Below are 20,398 nucleotides of genomic sequence, written 5' to 3' on the forward strand. Positions count from 1 at the left end.
AATATTGCAGATAGAAAAAGCTGGAGTTTTTCTAACCAGATTGAATGACCACACATTTAGTCTGGTGTGGGTGCTAGACTGAATTATGACACTCAGCTCTGTACTTTTATGCTGGGAGAACACTGTACAGTAATGCTATCTTAGAGCTGATGAATGTGACCCAGAGGAAAGAGACCTCTGGCCAATGATGGTAGTGCACCATCTCCATTTTACTGCCTCCAAGAACTATTCCAGACCTCAGTGTCTCACCTCCAAGTGAATGGTTCAACAGCTAAATGAATACCACCTTTAGCAGTAACCTTGGTGTAACAGCTTCCATATCATTTCACCTTCCCTAACAGTTTTGCTTGAAATAGCTGTTCTTCCAATATAATGGTATGTCATTATTCTTTGAGCATAACAGTGCCCTTATAGACAAACAAAAAATTTGTCAAATAATTTTAATAAAAAGCAAAACAACAGAGATGAATGAACAAAAGTCAGTTATAGAAGGTAGTTTGTCAGTAGTTAGGAAGCTTAGCAGAAGTCTTGGTGATTCACTTTTTGTTGAGTTAGTTATGTATGAAAATGTATAGAGGCACCAGAAAGCTAGTGCACTGTAGAGGTTTTAGCAATGGTCAATGTAATAGTTCATGGGTGCTCAAGATGAACACCACAACAGTAGTTTAGAATTAATTATTCTAGTCTCTCTCCTCTTCTCATACACCATAGAAATGTATTTATGGTAAACATTAGCTAAAGTCACATGAATTTCATGTTATTCCCAGTAAAGCAGAAGTGACTTATGATCGGTCTAACACTGATAGATGAGTTTTAAGCCTGTAATCACACTGCTCCCAGTTGGACCTCGAGAAGCCGAACACCTCAGCAGGAGACTATCTAGAAAGTCACGTATCCAGGGACTAAGGCCACATGATTACTAACCTTCCAGTTAACCTTTCATTACATGCCATAATCATATAGTCAGTAACTGCATGCTTAAAATGACAAGTTAAATCTAACTCTAAAGACTGACGTATCTCGCCAATGGAAAATGGTGCTCTCACACACAATGATGCTGTTCAAGGGGCATGATCACATAGCTAGCATCAACCTGTCATGGTTTACATTTAATGTAATTAGAACATGTTTCTACCTAAAAACAAATGAGGATTCATCATACCACTGATAACCCCCATGTAATGCAAAAACATCTTTTATACATTCAGTGGTTAAAAAAACACCAACCTAGTCTGGCAGCGAAGCTGTCTGGCACACCTGCACAGACATCACTCCACTGAACATAGTTCAACAAGCTCAACATTAACCTAATCCGGAGACATTTACAGCGGGTGAAATAAGTATTGAACACGTCACCAGTGTTCTAAGTAAATATACTTCTAAAGGTACTATTGACATGAAATTTTCACCAGATATCAACAACCCATCCAATCCACACATGCAAAGAAATCAAACCATAGATGTCCATAAATTATGTGTAATAATGAGAAATGGCACAGGGAAAAAGTATTGGACACGCTTACTGAAATATATTTAATACTTCATACAAAAGCCTTTGTTGGTGATGGCAGCTTCAAGACGCCTCCTGTATGGAGAAACTAGTCGCATGCATTGCTCAGGTGTGATTTTGGCCCATTCTTCCACACAAACACTCTTCAAATCCTGAAGGTTCCGTTGGCTCCTATGAACTCTGAGCTTTAGTTCCTTCCATAGATGTTCAGCTGGGTTCAAGTCAAGTGATTGGCTGGGCCATTCTAGCAGCTTTATTTTCTTTCTCTGAAACCATTTGAGAGTTTCCTTGGCTGTGTGTTTGGGCTTATTGTCTTGCTGAAATGTCCACCCTCGTTTCATCTTCATCATCCTGGTAGATGGCAGCAGATTTTTATCAAGAATGTCTCGGTATATTTGTCCATTCATCCTTCTTTCAATTATATGAAGCGTGCCAGTGTTGTATGCTGAAAAACAGCCCCACACCATGATGTTCCCACCTCCAAACTTCACTTTTGGTACGGTGTTTTTGGGGTGATATGCAGTGCCTTTTGACCTCCAAATATGGTGTGTATTATGGCATCCAAAGAGTTCAATTTTGCTCTCATCTGACCAGACTATATTCTCCCAGTATTTCACAGGCTTGTCTAAATGTTGTTGAGCAAACTTTAAACGTGCTTCAACATGCTTTTCTTCAGCGATGGAGTGTTACATGATGAGCATGCATACAGGCCATGGAGGTCGAGTGCATTACTTATTGTTTTCTTTGAAACAATTGTACCTGCTGATTTCAGGTCTTTCTGTAGCTCTTCACGGGTGGTCCTTGGTTCTTGAACAACTCCTCTGATAATTCTTTTCATTCATCTGTCTGAAATCTTGTGGAGAGCACGAGATCGTGGCTGGTTTATGGTGAAATTATGTTCTTTCCACTTCCGGATTATGGCTCCAACAGTGCTCACTGAAACCTTCAGTAGTTTAGAAATTCTTCTGTAACCAAATGCCATCGGTATGTTTTGCAACAATAAGGTTGTGAAGGTCATGAGAGAGCTCTCAGGTTTTACCCATCACGAGATGGTTCTTGTGTGGCACCTTGGTAATGAGACACCATCAGTTTAACCATCTGATATTAATTTGAACTAAGTGGCAGGATTGCTTTCTAATTACCCATAGATTTCAGATGGTGTCATGACTTTCCATGGCTTTTTGCACCTCTCTTTCTTCATGTGTTCAATACTTTTTCCCCTGTGTCATTTCTCATTATTACATATAACTTAATTTATGGCCATCTATGGTTTGATTTCTTTGCATGTGTGGACTGGATGGGTTGTTCCCGACATCTGGTGAGAATTTCATGTCAATAGCACCTTTAGAAATATATTTACTTAGAAAATTGGTGATATGTTCAATACTTATTTCACCCGTTGTATATATCACGTCGGGCTTTCCTTTGCTCCAGGTCCATCACTTCCTGAGACCCAGGAGAGGAAAGCTGAGAAAGTAGCCTAAAGCTGAGCCCACCATCACCCCAAGGAAGATCCAGACGTTGTACGACATGACGCAGAGCATCAGCATGTAACCCAGCACCACGTGCACCACATGTATGCCAGTCTGGAAGCTGTGAAGAAGCCAGCTGCAGCGGAGACAGAAACACGGGCTCACGGCGGTGCATCAGGCCACAGTGCAATAAAGACAGTTGTAGTGCATTATTACATAATTACAGAAAGGATGGGAACTACATACCTGTTTGCAGAGAGAGTGGCCACAACGGTGGGAGCTGTAAGGTCTGTGGGAGCCAGGCAGACCTCGGAGGGGCTATTAGTTAGCGAGGAACTGCTTACTGGATGTTCGAAAACTGGGGACAAGCAAGGCGGTGTCAGAGAGAAGGTCCCTGGGACCGGAGTGAGCGGAGGAGGCTTGGACTGCTTTTCCAGGGTGGTCTTCCACACTTTGAGGAGCTCATAGATCACAGTGAGCAGCAGAACCACAAAGACTGAAAGAACCATCCCTGTAGGCAGAGAAGGCATTAAGTTCATAGGGTGCAACGCTGCATAATTGATTCAAAGGACAGCGAAAGCGTTTTTATTTGGGTGCTCTCGCTCCTGCTAATGGGATTAGGATCAAGTATGTGAGCTGGACATTGTCTTAAGGAGGCTGCTGGCAGCTGGCGCTGGTTTTATCGGGAGGGACAGAAGGCAGGAATGAATTCATTCATTCATTCATTCATTCTGTCTGTCTGTCTCACTCTCCTGCTGCGGTGGGACAGCCTGTCAGGAGTCTGAAGGCTCACATGAGCACAGGGGATTCTTCTACAGCATCACAGCAATCTCCAACGTGATATGTATCAAAACACACAAAGGCTGGCTTCGTCGGCACTGGCCTTCACTGTGCTACAGTTGTAGTTCCACTCTATAATATGGAACTACACTGAAAAGTGAAAGTGTTGTACTACAAACACAGTTACATTACACTTACAGCGTTTAGTAATCCACTTACACAAGTGCTGTTATATCAATTAAACCTGCCCTCGTGCTAGTACAACTATCTTTTTGGTTCTGTGAGGTGACTGCAGAAGACATTTGGGGAGTGGTTTCTCTCAAAAGTTGGCAATTATGTGATAAACATGCATTGTTTTGTTAAAACTGTTTTCCCAGTCCACTGCATCAGCACTGAGCAAATTCAGATTGCCGTCAGAGTGTGGACTGGAGCAGTTTGTCTACTCAGGCCTGCCACCCAAGCCACATGTTTTTTTAACATGTGTGGATAAAAGGTTAGGCATCTTCCATTCAAATCCTTTTTGCATCCCTGTGGCAAGTGATGTACTACAATAGCTCTATTCTACACAAACATCATTGTTAAACAAGCCCTAATTACTTTAGATTGTTATAGGCAGCATTACATTTGCCATTTTGTAGACATAATTTGGGGACTTTCCATAAAGATGTAATCCTACCAAGTTCCATCAGACTCCTCCTTTTGGCAAATAAGTCAAAACAAATCTAATAACTGAAATATAGATCAGCAATATATTTCTACTGTTGGAGGCTCTTGTGTACCTCCAGGTCCATGTACATTCCAGAAGTCAAACAGTAATGTGACGTTGCTGGAGCTTTCAAAGTACATCTGAAAAGAGAGAAAGAATAAGAGAGAGAGAGAGAGAGAGAGAGAGAGAGAGAGAGAGAGAGAGAGAGAGAGAGAGAGAGAAACAAAAAGAGATGGGGATTAGGTAAAAGGAGAAGGGGAGAGGGATAGAAAAATGTAGAAAGAGTGAGAGAGGGAGAAAGAAGAAGGAAGGAATAAGAAATAGTTAAAGAGATTATGAAATCAGTGAATATTTTGAACTAAAACCACATCTATGTGTACATTTCTGGAAGGACTGTGTGTTAATTGTTGAGAGAGACAAAACTGTATCAGTAATTCTTAACTGTCCAATGGTAGTCCACATCTTGATTATCTTGATTATGTATTAACTGCTACATGTATCATTAAATCGTTCCTAAAATGCCCTTGATTCTGATGTGGTCTGTACATTTACCGTTAAACTTACAGGGAGGTTAAAAAAAAAAAGTTAGAAGAAAACAAACCTGTAAGGGGAAATTCAAATATATTTCTCCAAAGCGACTTACAATTACGACTGAGTACAACTTGAGCAATTGAGGGTTAAGGGTCTTGCTCAGGGACACAACAGTGAAAACTTGGCAGTGGCGGGGCTTGAACCAGCAACCTCCCGATTACAAGTCAAGGAACTTAACCACCGAGCTATCACTGCCCAAAAGATAAAACAAAAAATAAGTAAATCCAGACTGAGAGGAAATATAATTTACCAGTAAGACTACCAGTAAGTATTGTGTGTCATGCCAGGCAATTTTATCGTCTAAGCTTATCTGAGCTTCTGTTTGCTGACAGCGCGTAGCGACGCTTTATCATACACTTTTCAAAATGTTTTTCTACACAAGATACACTTTATCTACAACGTTCGACTTCTATAGGTTTGAGTAGCATTCTGAAATGATAAATCTTACGAAGTCCATTTTTATACTTTGCAATTATTTAGCGCCACTTTCCAAGCCTAATACTTGCAGACAAATAAATAAATAAATAAATAAAAATAATAAAAAGTCGATCAAGTAGGCCTGAACCTCAAAATGTTACCAAATATACCAGAACAGCGATGAATGCATAGTTTGTAACTTACAGACATGATGAACGAACTGAGAGTTTTCCTCCGAACGCGTACCTCTGGTTAAAGTATGAGCGAGGTTATAAAATCCAACATCCACAAGAGGGATCGGCTACTGGCGAGTCAATAACAGCTGTATTGTCCACATTTTTTATTTTTAACAACTTTAATTTCGACACACCAGTTTAGTCACACCATGGCGTGGGTTACTAATTATGCCTTCTGGGCCGTCGATGAAAGTGGAATTCCGACTTTATGAGGACAGAGTATCTATGACTTTGCGGAAGAAAGACTTTTGCGAATAAAGCCACCAGAACCCGAGTGCGTTTTATTTACCGAATAGCGCCGATCAGGAACCATACTGGGCTATATAATAATGACCATGTGACCCAGTGACACGAAACGTAGCTACCTAAAGATTGGTCAATCGCGACAGGCGAGTCCGTAATTTTAGGGCTCATATAAGGTCCCAATAAATTAAAACCGAGGAAAGAATGTGAAATTACCCGTACTAATGTGATGTGCAAAATACCTGTATTGACATAATTAAAACAACATTTTTTTGGTCAAATTTCTTCCCCCTTAATGGTTTCGTCATTTTAAGGGCCAATGAAACCGGGAGGATGTGTAGACGGGCGAGCGTTTCCGGCTGCAGAAACTTGCTAGGCAGAATTAGTCAACGTTTACTCCACAGAAAATGTGCGTCTAAATGAAGCTGAGATGGAGTCTTTTGCGAATTGGATGCTGATCCAAGGGGATACACATACAACAAACTCAAGAAAGACTGTATTGTTTGTTTCTCTTGTTAGCTAGCTTTAAATGATCAAGTAGCTAGCCAGGCTAGCTATCCGGTAGGCTATCTGTTTTTCCATCTAGAATCTGTAGCTAGCTGGATATTAATAGTTTGTGCAGCTCAGCCATCTAAGCCACCTTGCAGGACGTTTAAAAGCTTTGTCAGTCAGGGTTTTACTATATTAAATGAAACGGCTAAAGCAGGTTGTGGTCATCCAAGTCGCTAACCTTACATCATTTAGCCAGCTAAGCTAGCTTCTTGTTCAGTTGTTAATGAATTGTCTTTGCTTGGTTTAACTTTAGCGAAATGAGCCTAGACGCTTGAGTTGGAAGATTTTCAGAGGCAGCTGTGGGGCAGTAGTAAAATTTACTACTTTGTTAGCCTATCTAGCTAGGAAGGAAGTTTTTAGAAGAAAGGCTAGCTAACTAACCCAGTGGTTGGGTTGCGAACTTGTCTTTCGTTGAAGATTTAAATGAAGAATGTTAAGTGTAAGGTGAGAGGTATGTACGATTTCAGGGGTTTTGTCATCGTGCTGGCAACTGCATTCTTTAGTGGCCTTTTGTGTGGGGTTGTTGGTCAAGATGGTCAGACCATGTCTGCCGAGGAAAAGTCCAAAACCAGGTGAGCTTCATTAAGATGGCCACTTTGACTGGTTCTGACTAAGATCATTTGGCCATCGTTTTTTTTTTTCTTGAACTATGCTTGTGAGGATGGTTGACAATGCAGCACAGCTGTGGTGAACTAGGCTTTAGTGTTTAATGAGGCATGTTCTAGCTAATATGTTCAATAGGCTAACTGACAAATCACTTCAGCATCTGCTCACTTGATTCTGTGCTGACATCCACGACTGAACAGCAATCTGTTTTGGGGTTAGGCTTTCTGCCTTGGTCCTACTGACTGTCATCACATTAATTCCATTGTATCAATAGCAGGACTATAAAGAGAATCCAAGAGATTTGTGATGTGTAACTTTTTGCACTTTCCTTCAGATGCAGTTACATGTCTGTAACTGAAAATGTGGTATTTGGAAGTTCTAATTAGATGTAACCGACAGCCCATTGGGCATGATTATTTAGATTAGAACAAAATTTATGGAAATTGTTTATTGATTGCCTAAAATGTCAAAGATTGCAGTCTGTCTAAATGCTGAAACTGATGGTTTGTTGTGTGTCTAATAGTGAGATGAACCTCAAAGTTCTGTGTCATGGATCACTCCTACTTGTGCATTTTAATTCCATACAATTAAAAGCAAAATTACTGTGCAAGCAAGCTAAAGTCTTGTCTTCTGATCAGTCACCATCTGCTTTAAGTAGCTAAGCCAGTGTTTCTTTCTCTAATTGCAATTTGGTTATTAATGCTAAAGGTTTTGGGTTATAAGGGAAGACAAGCTTGGCCCTAAACACCCTGCCTTTTGCCTCGTGTAGGCCTATGCTATACAGCACGTATCATCATGGTTTACAGCTCACCTGAATTATGCAGATAGCACAACTGCAGTGCCCCTTTTGTTTGAAATGGATTTCATGATTCATTGTGTTATGTTAAAATGAGGATTGGTATAATGGAAGTGTTTTCTCACCCATGCTGTTCTGTGATCACATCACATCTGGAATTTAGATGTTGGTGTTACAGTACTTTGCTATGGATGGAATCTCAAACTCATGCTCTGCCATATATTGGAACCGTTGAAAATGTGTTCAGATGCTACCTGCATCACTTCCTGTTGGGTCCTACTATGTACCCTTCTTTTATCCATGTATCCTAAGGCTTTTCATTCCTTACTCAATAATGTTCTTATGAAATAAGGAATGGTGACTCGTTGCTAAATGCATTGTTCTTTATTTTAGGGATCAAGTTCTGGAAATGTTTGATCATGCCTATGGCAGTTACATGGTAAGTAATTGTAGGAACTTTTGAAATTCAGATTTGTCATCCGATAAAGGCATCACTGTTTCCGACATGGCCCATGGTTGTTGGCTTTGTTGTTTTAACTAGTTATCCATTTTCCTGCTTGTCTGTTCCAGAAATATGCATATCCAGCAGATGAACTAATGCCCTTGAGCTGTAGAGGGAGAGTTCGAGGGCTGGAGCCCAGTCGTGGAGACATTGACGACTCTCTGGGAAAGTGGGTCTCACTATCACTAACTTTTTTTCCCTTTCTCTGAGACACCTGTGAAATGCTGCCCATATTCCTGTTATATCAGCTTCCTAAAGGCACAACTAAAACCAAAAGTAGACCGTATGACAGGATGTGTGTAACAGTTTGGATGTATGTCTTCATATTGTATTACATAGCTAGTCAGTATGAATGCATATGCAGCTTTTATATGTCAGTGTCGGTGTGTTGCCATGAATGTTCCATGGGGATATATAAAGCTGTCTGTCTGAGTATAGACCAACTAAGAAACTCGAGCCCTGCAAGGAAGCATACAGAGCTCACTCATGGCAAATATTGGCCGAACACTCATAAGATACTTGAACCGTACAACATGCTAGTGAACAGAGATGAATTACCTACACACAGCTGTCCCTTTTAGGTTCTCTCTGACCTTGATTGACACTTTAGACACACTAGTGGTGAGTATATTGACTTAAATACCAGCATTGAAAACCCTTTTGGTTATTTTGCTTATTTTATTTGATTAATCAGTAGTGTGTTTGTAAAAAAAAATGATATACAGGCCATTCTGTTTTGTTGATTATGGTGGGTTTTCTCTTTTGTTGGTCAGCTGCTCAACAGGCTGGAGGAGTTTGAGGAGGCAGTGAAAAAAACACTTAAAGATGTCAGACTGGACAATGATGTGGTGGTGTCTGTCTTTGAGACTAACATTCGTGTGCTGGGGTACAGTGAAATCTGCAGATCCTCTGCCAGAAATATTCAGTGTGACAGACACTTGGTGACAGCAATATTTCTATAGCACAGTCAAGAGCAAGTCACATGCAAATTAATTAAAGCCTGATCTAGCAAGTTAGCATGTTGGGTTTTTAAAAAAAAAAAAAGAACAGCAAAACAAAGGTGAAGTCCATGTCATGCTGTCTCTAGTGGCCTGTTGGGAGCTCATGTGATGGCTGACCTGCTAAAGCAGCGGGGGGAGAAGATGCATTGGTACAGAGACGAGTTGCTCCACATGGCCAAAGACCTGGGCTACCGCCTTCTGCCTGCCTTCAACACCACCAGTGGCCTTCCTTATCCAAGGGTATGTGGCTTCTCTCAGTATTTAGTGTATTTTTAAAAAGTTTTATTTTAAATGATCGTCTTTGTTACTGTTCTCGTCTTGCACACTGCTGCAGGGATAGGCCCCAGGCCCCACTGCCGCTGAACTGGATTAAGCCGTTTGGAAGATGGATGGATAGATGAATGAATGAATGTTTGTTTGTTATTGAATGTGGTATCTCCACTTCTCTTCAGGTGAACTTGCGCTATGGGGTCCTGAACCCTCTCTCGCGCACAGGTACTGAGACGGACACCTGCACGGCCTGTGCTGGCACCATGATCCTGGAGTTTGCCGCGCTCAGCCGTCTCTCTGGGGACTCTGTGTTTGAGGTGCTGGCCTCAAAAACTCACTTTTACCATTTTTGGAGTTCACAGTGATTAGCTATTTTTAAGAATGCCTTGAGTAAGCTACCATTACATCACTGAAGTTCCACTGCAGAAACGAAGAGTACGCCAAGTGCCCTGAGCTCTGTATTCGGGAAACTTGTGTACAAGGAGGTGGTCCTCCCTGCCTGTCAATAATTTTCTACATGCATGCAGCATATAGAGCTTAGTCTGGCCTTCCAAGTCTGCATGTTGTTGGAGGGAGGGCCTTTGGTGTGAGGGGGGGGGGTGTGGCCTGTGGAAGGAGGTAAGTGGAATGGAGGGGAGTGGTTGGACTCCTTCAGTAGCTAACTAATGTCCAGTCTAAATCACCAGAATGCAGACCCATGGATACACCGTCATAGTCAACGGCCCTGTTGTTATAAAAGATCAGAAGTTATAATAAAATTTAAAATGGTTACAATTCAACACGAACAATTCTCATTCCATTTGGGGAAACATGCTAATCAAGTTTAAAGAAGAATCTGTGATCATTCCTGTTTAATTTGTTTTGCTACATTCATGTTTGAGTAATTCCACAAGCAAAATCTGTGGTGGACTCTAGAAGTTCAAGTCAAGTATGCATTATTCCCCATGACTGCTGTTCATCTGAATTGGACAGGCCTTTGGCCCTGTGGACTTTCTCGGGAATGTGTGCATCGAGTCCACGACTCCTGCAAATCAATTGAAGGCTAGAGATTTAGATATAGTTCACAAGAGCTTTACTATAGACAAGCAGACTTCATCCATAAAGTGAATCTCCCTCATCATTTGGTACAAAGCTAGCTTTCTGTGTGTAAAGTCCCGCTCTGTTCTCATCAGACTTATGCTCGGAAAGCCCTGGACGTCCTCTGGGAGAAGAGACAGCGAGATAGTGACCTCATGGGCACAGTCATCAACATCCATAATGGAGCCTGGGTGCGCAGGGGTGAGGGTGCACACCTGCCTTTTCACCCAACAGCTTTGTGTTATTTGCCCTTAATCTAGTCATTAGTGTTTTCTGCACATGTATTCCCCTCTTACTCTCTTGTGCTTTCTTGCATTTCATCTTTTCTTTACTTTAGATAGTGGTGTTGGTGCAGGAATAGACTCTTACTATGAATACTTGATGAAGGCTTACATTCTGCTCGGAGACAACATGTACCTCGAGAGATTCAATACTGTAGGACTTCCTTCTCCGCTAACATCCATAAACATTGCTCCGAAGTATGCGTGTGTCGGCTGTGAGCAGCCCGGCTGAAGTTCTTTGCGTTTGTGTGGAACAGCACTACAGTGCCATTATGAAGTACATCAGCCAGCCCCCTCTGCTCCTGAGCGTGCACATGCACAACCCCACGGTCAATGTGCGTGGCTGGATGGACTCGCTGCTGGCCTTCTTCCCCGGCCTCCAGGTCAGCAGCTGTTTGTCCCCTTGGACTTCAGCCTGGAAAGACACCACATGTGTTGTAAAGTGAATTTATTTTATTTTAAACGTCTTTTCTTTTTTTTTTTGGCTTATTTGTGTTCTCAGGTTCTCAGAGGAGATCTGAAGCCAGCCATAGAGACCCATGAAATGCTGTATCAGGTCACCAAGCAGCACAAGTTTCTTCCGGAGGTTGTTACTTTATTAACGCAATGTACGCTCTTAGTGCATATGCTGCAATCATTAAGTGGTAAACTAGCATTAAGTGGTATCTTGCTGGCTAAAGTCATTTAAATATCCATAAAATGACTCTGCTTTTCTTTGTCTGACAGGCATTTACCAGTGAGTTCAGAGTTCACTGGGGTCAACACCCACTGCGTCCAGAATTTGCTGAGAGCACATACTTTCTTTACAAGGTACTGTAGTGCTTTTTTTCAAATCAAATTCAGTTTGACTGGCAGCAAATCTCATATAAAGGTTAGTGACTCGTTTAGTAACGGTACAACCTTCCCTCCCAGGCTACAGGTGACCCGTACTACCTGAAAGTGGGCCAGTCTATTGTGGAGAAGCTGAATGCCCACACGCGTGTCCCCTGTGGCTTTGCGGCAGTGCAGGACGTGAGGACTGGGATACATGAAGACAGGTGCTGGGGAGACACATGATGAGCAGTAACAAACACAGCCCTGCTGTGAAAGAAATTTCAGTATTGATTCAAGTATGCTCAGTTTTGTGTGTTTTTGTTTTGTTTTGTTTTTTTTGTTTGTTTTTTTTCCCTCTTGTTCCACTGGACTCAAGTTCTATTTAAGGTTATTCATGCAAGATTCTGAATATTTGACAAACTTTTTTTTGTAAAGATGGTTTTTGTATGTGCAGAATGGACTCCTTCTTCCTGGCTGAGATGTTTAAGTACCTCTACCTGCTGTTCTCTGAGAAGAGTCACTTGCCTTTCGACATTGATGACTACATCTTCACCACTGAGGCCCACTTGCTCCCAGTGTCTCTGTCTATGGCAGAGCCCTCCTGCGAGGTCAACGGCACGGTGAGGACACGACCTCTCGCCAGTGCAACACTGCACTGCTCTCTGCAGCCTCTCGCTCGAGCTGTGCGTCTGCAGCCACCACACCGGATGGCTGCATTTGATGTTTTACAGATTCATAATGACCAACGTGTGTGTGTGTGTGTGTGTGTGTGTGTGTGTGTGTGTGTGTGTGTGTGTGTGTGTGTGTGTGTGTGTGTGTGTGTGTGTGTGTGTGTGTGTGTGTGTGTGTGTGTGTGTGTGTGGCATTGTGCCGTTTCCAGGACCCTTCCCTCACCCGGAAGGAGGACCTGTTTACCTATTCCTGCCCCAGTACACAGACCCTTTTCCCCAACAACCCGACCTATGCCAAGACTATCCGAGACAACTACAAATACCTCACAGGGGTGGGCCGAGATTCCCACTCCTCGCCTGCTAGGTACCTTCGCTGAAAGCTACTTTAGGCTTTGATTTGATAAAAAAAAAACAGTCATGTGATGATCAAATTTGGACTTTATGACTATAGATCTGTTGAACTTAGTACTATTAGCACTTCAGGATAGAGACAAAGGGTGAAATCTATCTTAGTAGACTCATACCGCAGCTTGTTGCTTTAGTTTGTAGTGTGAGGTGCATTTCATTGTCACTCTACATGAGTTACCATGATCATTGCTTTTACGATGCTCAAGATTAATCTCTGCTGATGGAGAAACACCAACAACAATAGTCACAAATCAGATTCCTGTTCTCATGAAATGGAGTTTTCTTGATCTCTTTTGGAAGTGTGCCTGTGTGCGTGCCTGTGTGCGTGCGCGCGGGCGTGCACCCATCCATGCATGCTTAACCTCTGCCATGCACAGGAGGATTGAACTGCCCCTTCATGACACTGGGATGGAGCCCATGGAGTTTCTCAAGAGTATGGGCATCTCTTTCACCCCCCTCACAGATATGGCTGCAGCCAGCATTGGCTCCAGGAGCCAGGTGACGCTTTGGCTCTTGAATTTTTTTTGTTTGGCTAGTTGCTGTTTGTTTGTTTGGCACTCACTTCCTCACATATTCTGCGAGCAAGATTCCTAATGTGTTCCACTTTTGTGGCTGTATTCTCCCTTGTGTGTGAAGGACTCTCAGAAAGGTGTGTTTCGAGTGAAGCTGGTCGCTGAGGTCAGCCAGTTACCTGAGGAGGAGGTGGTGCCTCTCATCGTGCAGCTCATCTCTCCCCCATTTTTGGGTAGGACGGTCCTAACCGCTGGCCCAGCCAAATTTGGAATGGACCTCACAAAGCAGGAGCATGGGGTGAGCAGCATTGAAATGTACAATGTGGTTTTGGGCTCTTTAACAGGATGGTCTCTAAATGCGTAGATTTCAGTTTTAGTTTAATGGACCCTTCCTGAGGTGTTGGATCTTGGGTTATAATGAGGTTTGTTGTTTTATTGTGATATGTCTTTGTAAAGCACTGTGAAGTGCCATTGTGTATGAAAAATGCTCTACACACAAGCTTGCTTTAAATATCTTCCCTCAGGCTGTTTATTTATTTATTTTTTTCCTTGCATCTCCCTCTGCTTGTGCTCTGTCTCGCACTCTCTCGCTCGCCGCTGTGTGTCAGGTGAAGGGGAGTATAGTGAAAAGTGTTCCCTACACAGCGTGTGCTCACATAGAGAACGCCTTGGAGCTGCAGGGACACATTGTCTTGGCCCTGAGAGGCGGCTGCATGTTTGCTGCTAAAGCCCGACGTCTACAGGAGGCCGGGGCCATTGGAGTTATTTTCATTGGTGAGCTCCACTCCACCCACAAGCAGGTGGTTCCTCGTGTGTGTGTGTGTGTGTGTGTGTGTGTGTGTGTGTGTGGCAAATTAATTAGCTTGTGTGCTACAAATGTTACTGATGTGCAGATAATATCGAAACACAGATTCAGTCCCTTTTAAACATTCTAAGAGGCTGCAGTTGAAGTGGAGCTTGAAGGCTGCAGGACCTTTTACTAGCACCTCCACTGGGGTGGAATGAGCAGATGGCTATCGGTGCTCACACTGGAAGCAGTGGGCAGAATTGTTCCAAATGTTGAACAGTTGTACAAAATGATGTTAGATGCCCCTTGTGAGCCTGCATGCTGTGAAGACCTCAGGAGCTTTCAGTCATGTTTCTGTAGAGCACATGGGACAACGGCATCTTGTTTGCTTGTTTACTGTGTGTAACAACTCAGGTGACTGAGCATTGGACATACTGTCGTTTAGAAAGGAGTTCAAAGAGAGATGAGAACTGATAAAAGCATGAACAGGTACTTCTGCATCACTGCTACTGAGCATGGGGCAGAGCCTGGAAAGGGTAGCCTTAAGTGAAAAGATATAACATTCAAATGAAAGAAGATTACACACAGTTTGTGATGAATTTACATATACTCCATCAGTGTCAAAGTTCATATCGGAGTGGGCGCTAACAAATGCTCTGGGTGCAATTGTTGGGACATCAGTCTTAGTGTTATGTTTAAGGAAATTTGAGCTCCTCCAACTCTTTATATCACAGATGGATGCAGTTCAGGAGAGGAGGCAGGGAGGTTCTGAAGTTGATATAAATCTGTTGTCAGCATAACAATGAAAACCTTCCATGCTGACAAATTATGTCCCGAGTGGGAGCATATCAAATATGAAACGTAAAATTTAAAATGCTGATAAATGAGCAGATGTCCGGGGGAGCATGCAAGCTATCAAGCTGAAACCCCCATGATGCCTTTTGTTCTCCCAGACCAGCGAGAAGGGAGCAGCAGTGCGGAGACGCCTCTCTTCCAGATGGTTGGAGACGGCGAGCCCACACAGGACATCACAGTCCCGCTGGTTTTCCTCTTCAGCAGGGAGGGGGCCATTCTAACCGCTGCCCTGCAGGAGCACTGCAACGTGGATGTCCTGCTGCTGCCAAAAGAGAGGCAGCTCGGGAGGGGTATGGTCTCGCTTTCATGCAAACACCAATCCTGGCCCGTCACTCACAGCTGTAACTGAGCTTCAAAACCGGTTTGACACATCGTGATTTCTCACGCATTTGCCTGCTTTGCCAATCTGACTAACCATTTGTGTCCTCATGCGGTGTCTGTTGCCTTTCTTGGACAGACAAACCTGAGAAGCTGAACATCAAGTTCCGACTGGCCCAGGAGGGTGAGCTGGACGAGAGTGTAGGAGATGGTGCCACCATCCGGCTGGTGCTGCAGGGCGAGGTGGCCGCTGAGGCAGAAGGTGAAAGGGCAGGCGTCACAGCCCCGGCCCACTGTACCGCAACATCTACAGGGGGCGATCCGCAACCCTTCAGCCAAGAGCAGAAAGCCCCAGAGGACAGCCCTTGACACCTGGGTCAGGGTGGTATCTCCTCCCCTTCACAGACGCCAGGGCTGCTGCTGGCCTCTGCCTGCCCCAGGATCATGGAATACAGGCAGAATACGGCAAGCAAGGCCCTCACCTCCTCCAGAGTGAACAGAGCCAGCTCAACTTGTACCAAGTCCCACACGGGTGGTTGAGCATTTTCTCCCCTCTTAAGGCCGGAGTTGATTTATGTGGTTTGTAGTTACTGGGACTGCATATTGATGATGTATACAGTGAGTGGGGAAAGCTGGAGTCTTACCTCCTACTGTTGGGCAATAGCCCACGTGTGCTTGCCTGGTGGCTAGCAAGGGAAAAATCCTGTATAGCCCAGTGGTTGAGCAACCTGCTACAGTAGGGGACACTCAGGCCACAACACTGCGTGTGTGCGTGCGTGCGTGTGTGTGTTCATGTGAGTATGTTATAAAACCTGTCAGTAATGAATTCCTGTCTGTTGTCAGAAGCAAGCACAGGCGAGATTGTGTGATTAACAGCATTACGTTTGCTTGGGGATTTTTTTTTTTTCCCAGTTGTTTCCTTATTTTATCAAAGTGGCTTGAAGTCTCTGGATTGTCATGAGACGTGTTAACCCATGACCAAACCTGAACAAGCAGTATTAAACACACGGAATATAATGGATATACAAGGACGAATGGGCCTGTGTGACTAACACTGAAGTTCATCCACATTTTTTTATACTGAAACATCAGGGAAATTAAAGTGCTAAGGTGTGTGTGTGTGTGTGTGTGTGTGTGTAAAGTCACGATTTTAACACCAAGGACTGCCCTCTGCCAGCGCTTGGTGGGGACTGTTTGTGTGCATCATTCATATCCAGTACCTTCAGAAGTCCTTGTACAGAATAAATGGTTAAAGAACCAGCTAACTGTTGAAGTGAAGCTTCAGGTTTTGATTTGTCATTTTTCCAGAATCTGCGATTTCCTGTTCCACTCTTGTTGTTTAATTTTTTTATTTACATTAACCCCTCTATAAATATTCACACTTCTCAGGTGTGGTGTGGATGGGACTTGTCTGATGGAAGGTCTGCAGGTGCCATTAGTCCTGTTGCCATGCCAACCAGCCCCTTGCGTACCTCTTGCACTTTGGCACAGAGACACTTTTTCCACCCCATAGACCAGCACAGTAGTGGGTGTGCATACGTATTTGCCTGTTTGTTTCATATATGCAGCCTTTGTGTGGACTTCGTGGTACTGTAAGATGACATGATGGCTGACCTTAATGCTTAGTGAAAATCTCAAAAGAGAGATTCATGTTCTTCAGCTTCATATTTCACAGTCCTAAATCGCTCATTCCACAAAAGCTTGAATTGTAGGTATTGGGTAACACCTATGGAGACCATTTTCACTCAATAGTCTTTGTTTCCCACCCTTTCCTGACTACCTGAGAATACATCACTAGTCTCATTCAGTGTGTAATTTAGAACAATGCCGCACTCCCACGTGCCCTTGGTACACCGTGATTTCATGTTTTAGAAAAATAATTGGGTCCACTTTGCAGTGTGTTTTTTGTGATCATGAACTGTGTGTGTGGTCTAAAGAGCAACTTTAAAGATATCATGATGCAAAGTTTGTTTTTCTGGCACTTTGACATTTAGGATCAACAGTGGAGAGAGTCACATCTTTACCTGTTATTTAGTAGTCAAAGTGAGAAATGGCTGGCTGACTGACTTTTGTTTTATTCCTATTCTCAATGTACCTCTGTACCTCTTCTTTCAAAAAAAGGGCTTGCTAGTGACCATTTTACTACCCACAACGGAAACATGACTGATTCCATGGCCTTTGTTATTATATTTTATATATTTGTGAGACAGTATTTGCCATTTGAGGATGTTGGGTGTCAAAAGTCAGATAAAACCTTGAAGTGCAATGTGGTGTTCTAGACCTGTAGCCATATGAAACTCACATGTGTGGTGTCATTCCTGATGAGTGCACTTTGTTCTGTTATTGTCACCAATAAACTTAAGTTCTGACCACACACTTCTTCAGCTGCATTCTTTCTCCTCTTATTTTGCCATCCCCATGTTTTAATAATCCGTTCATTAGAAAGGAAATGTGTGCTGTCCTTTTAATTTACTTATTTGTACATTTGAGGGATGAGCAAATGATCATTTCATTAATGGTAAAATACTGAAGAAAGGGACTGGTGGGTCTCTTCCTTGAGGTGAGTAGAGCAGCCATCGATAACTAGGAAAATGATTTTTGTTGAAGGTCAAGCGGATTCAGTGAATGATGCTTGTTAGCACAACTTCCACCCCGATTCTGCTGTCTAAGGGTCTAGGAAGAAAAGAGCAGCAAGGTTAATAAAGCTTAGGATGCTTTCCGCAACGAGCAGAGAGAGACAGAGAGAGGGAGAAGGGTAAAGTTAAAGTATGCAAGAAGGGGGAGCCGATAACCTTGGGCAGGCAGCTCGAGCTCAAGCAGTTACATCATGGCTGATAAGCAGAGACGTTACATTGGGAGCCTGAGGACACAAAGGCTCCAGTGTTAACAGGTTCCTTGAAAGGTGCTAAATAAATAGAACTTCATTCATGCATTTTTGTGACTTTTGTCAGAGACAAACATGGATTTCTGGAATTCTGCAGCAAAATGTAAAGTATAATATTAGCTAAAGAGAACACAGGGTTAAGATATTCTACCCTTCAGTTCCCCTTATAGTATACTGCAGTACAGAGGAAAGAAGCGTGAGGTCTCTGTTAAATTCTTCCTAAAATCCCTTAAATCTGACAAATTACTTGCAGAGACGGAATTCACCAAGGAGTGCTCTGCAGAATAAGCTCGCCATGCTCGCCAAGACTCCAGTAATAATGGTTGATCTTGGGTGCTTGTGCAGAAATAAAGAACAACACAAGACTTAAAGAAAACCTATTTTCAGAATACAATAATGACAAGTGAATAAAGATATTGTTGCTCAAAAGCAAAAAACAAGATAAGGCGCTTTTATTTTGTTTTTCTGTACTTTATCAGAATTAGCTTTAATGTAGTTTACACACACCATAATTTCCAGCGCGGGATCCCCGCTTCAGGGGTAGACAACTAGTGATCTTTGTGCGGTTTGTTTCCCAAACATGACAGTAGAGGGCGCCCGGTCACAGGAGCGCATATCTCGTGAGTCGAAACACCTCACCTTTCCCGGTCTGGTGCCGATGTAAACTGCTCTGCCCTCAAAAGAAGCAAAGGCAAAATTCCATGGAAGTTTGTTCAAATCTGATTAGATTAACAGGAAGTGACAGTCTTTGCTGTCACTTTGCAATAATGTTGGTCTTCCAGCCCAGAGCCTACGGCTAACCCAAGGCCCTGGTTGAAGTAAAAGGGCGTGGAGGCTTTGAGCTCCTACACTTTGAACAATTCCCTTTTTAAAATTAGATCATCTGCTCTGTGCGCATTTATAGGAAACATTTGACTCAATTTATTTGGAGATTTTTCCTTCCTTACTTAATTGTACTATTCAGTGAAGCATTAAATCATATTATGGTTTTTGAGTTTACAAATGTTGTTTGTGTTTTGTTTTAGTATGTCCTACAGACATCCCTCTTGAAATCCAAAAGAGCCCCAGACAAGTCACAGACCAAAGACACCAGATCTTGAGCTATACTGGTCGCACTTAAATCTAACTTAAAATGTTAAGTCTATTAAATAGTGCATGAGATTCTGACCTATACCCAATAATTAATATACTTAGCTAAATTACCTAAAAACATGACAAAAGAAGTTGTATTTCATTATATATATATATATATATATATATATATATATATATATATATATATATATATATATATATATATATATATATATATATATATATATTTCACAGTGGAAGACGTCTAGTAATAATAATTTCCTGAAATCATTAAATTGTTGTTGAATACTTGCTCTTTCTCTGCCGCGGGTCTTAGCAGAGTGCAGATAGTTCCAGCTGGGGGCCATATAACTGAAGAGCTCATTCAAATCTTCATTGCACTTTACTTGCTCTTCGCTGACTGTATATAAGGGAAGATTACTGAATGAAGGACATATATTTATTCCTAAATGTGCATTTCTTCAGAAAATAAAGGTGGCATGCTAAAGTGTGGCTCACTGACTCGGCTTTGTTTGAGTATCAGAGAAAAAAAATATTTGACAGCCCCGTGGGGGTTTTCACGAAGCAAGATTGATTAGCTAACCAAGTAATGAAAGTCAGCAGTGAAGACTGATCTGTAGGAGCAGTCTTCACTTTTGACCTTTTGGTGAGATCTTTCACTCTTTTTTCAACAAGGTGAGTGGAACATAGGATACGTTTTTCCATAGCTTTTACATTCTGCGTATAGAACTCTACCCAAAGACGCAAATGACACAACATACCACAGTTTTCGTTTTGTTTCGACAACCCCTTAGCTTTATGAAAAATAATGGTTCACTATTTTAATTCTATTCTTTAAGAGCGAATCATTGACGCATATTATAAGGTATGTGTGCATGAGTTTGAAAGTTCTTTAGTCCGGCTGTTTAAACATACACGCACCTTACGTAACGCGCCTGTACCTGCATCTTACGTCTCACAGGAGAACACGCCCACTTCAGCGTTACGACGTCATGGATTTACGTACAACAACTCT

General features: G+C 42.5%; 2 protein-coding genes across 4 annotated transcripts; one reads left to right on the forward strand and one right to left on the reverse strand.

The window, feature by feature from the left end:
* Positions 1-421: 421 nt before the first annotated feature.
* On the reverse strand, positions 422-6,037 carry slc31a2 (solute carrier family 31 member 2). Of its 2 annotated transcripts, XM_027003755.3 has the most exons (4): positions 5,681-6,037; positions 4,542-4,608; positions 3,229-3,493; positions 422-3,118 (listed from the first exon to the last, which is right to left on the reverse strand). In XM_027003755.3, the coding sequence occupies exons 1-4, from the start codon at positions 5,684-5,686 to the stop codon at positions 2,950-2,952; spliced, it is 507 nt and encodes a 168-aa protein (XP_026859556.3). In that variant the 5' UTR covers positions 5,687-6,037; the 3' UTR covers positions 422-2,949. The 2 variants fall into 2 exon arrangements, with proteins under 2 accessions (XP_026859556.3, XP_081575401.1); XM_081719275.1 differs by lacking the exon at positions 5,681-6,037 and having other exon boundaries at positions 4,439-4,573.
* A 273-nt stretch (positions 6,038-6,310) lies between these two features.
* Positions 6,311-17,776, forward strand: si:ch211-282j22.3 (ER degradation-enhancing alpha-mannosidase-like protein 3). Of its 2 annotated transcripts, XM_027003689.3 has the most exons (20): positions 6,311-7,079; positions 8,303-8,348; positions 8,480-8,580; positions 8,993-9,032; positions 9,185-9,297; positions 9,499-9,652; positions 9,865-9,999; positions 10,855-10,960; positions 11,097-11,194; positions 11,298-11,423; positions 11,543-11,626; positions 11,767-11,850; positions 11,953-12,077; positions 12,308-12,473; positions 12,734-12,888; positions 13,310-13,430; positions 13,569-13,742; positions 14,053-14,218; positions 15,185-15,376; positions 15,544-17,776. In XM_027003689.3, exons 1-20 carry the CDS (start codon positions 6,931-6,933, stop codon positions 15,771-15,773), a joined length of 2,565 nt encoding a protein of 854 aa, XP_026859490.3. In that variant the 5' UTR covers positions 6,311-6,930; the 3' UTR covers positions 15,774-17,776. The 2 variants fall into 2 exon arrangements, with proteins under 2 accessions (XP_026859490.3, XP_026859492.3); XM_027003691.3 differs by lacking the exons at positions 8,993-9,032; positions 9,185-9,297.
* Positions 17,777-20,398: the final 2,622 nt, after the last annotated feature.

This window comes from Electrophorus electricus, chromosome 8, assembly GCF_041902795.1.
Source record: "Electrophorus electricus isolate QZ-2024a chromosome 8, ASM4190279v1, whole genome shotgun sequence".
NCBI lineage: Eukaryota > Metazoa > Chordata > Actinopteri > Gymnotiformes > Gymnotidae > Electrophorus > Electrophorus electricus.

Excerpts from the sequence above, each read along its gene's own strand:
- slc31a2 (XM_027003755.3), bottom strand. Across the intron at positions 3,494-4,541 it reads GAATGTACATGGACCTGGAG|GGATGGTTCTTTCAGTCTTT; the intron begins GTACACAAGAGC and ends CTCTGCCTACAG. Across the intron at positions 3,119-3,228 it reads GCCACTCTCTCTGCAAACAG|CTGGCTTCTTCACAGCTTCC; the intron begins GTATGTAGTTCC and ends TCTCCGCTGCAG.
- si:ch211-282j22.3 (XM_027003689.3), top strand. The coding sequence starts at position 6,931 with ATGAAGAATGTTAAGTGTAAGGTGAGAGGTATGTACGATTTCAGGGGT. Across the intron at positions 13,743-14,052 it reads TCACAAAGCAGGAGCATGGG|GTGAAGGGGAGTATAGTGAA; the intron begins GTGAGCAGCATT and ends GCTGTGTGTCAG. Across the intron at positions 14,219-15,184 it reads CATTGGAGTTATTTTCATTG|ACCAGCGAGAAGGGAGCAGC; the intron begins GTGAGCTCCACT and ends TTGTTCTCCCAG.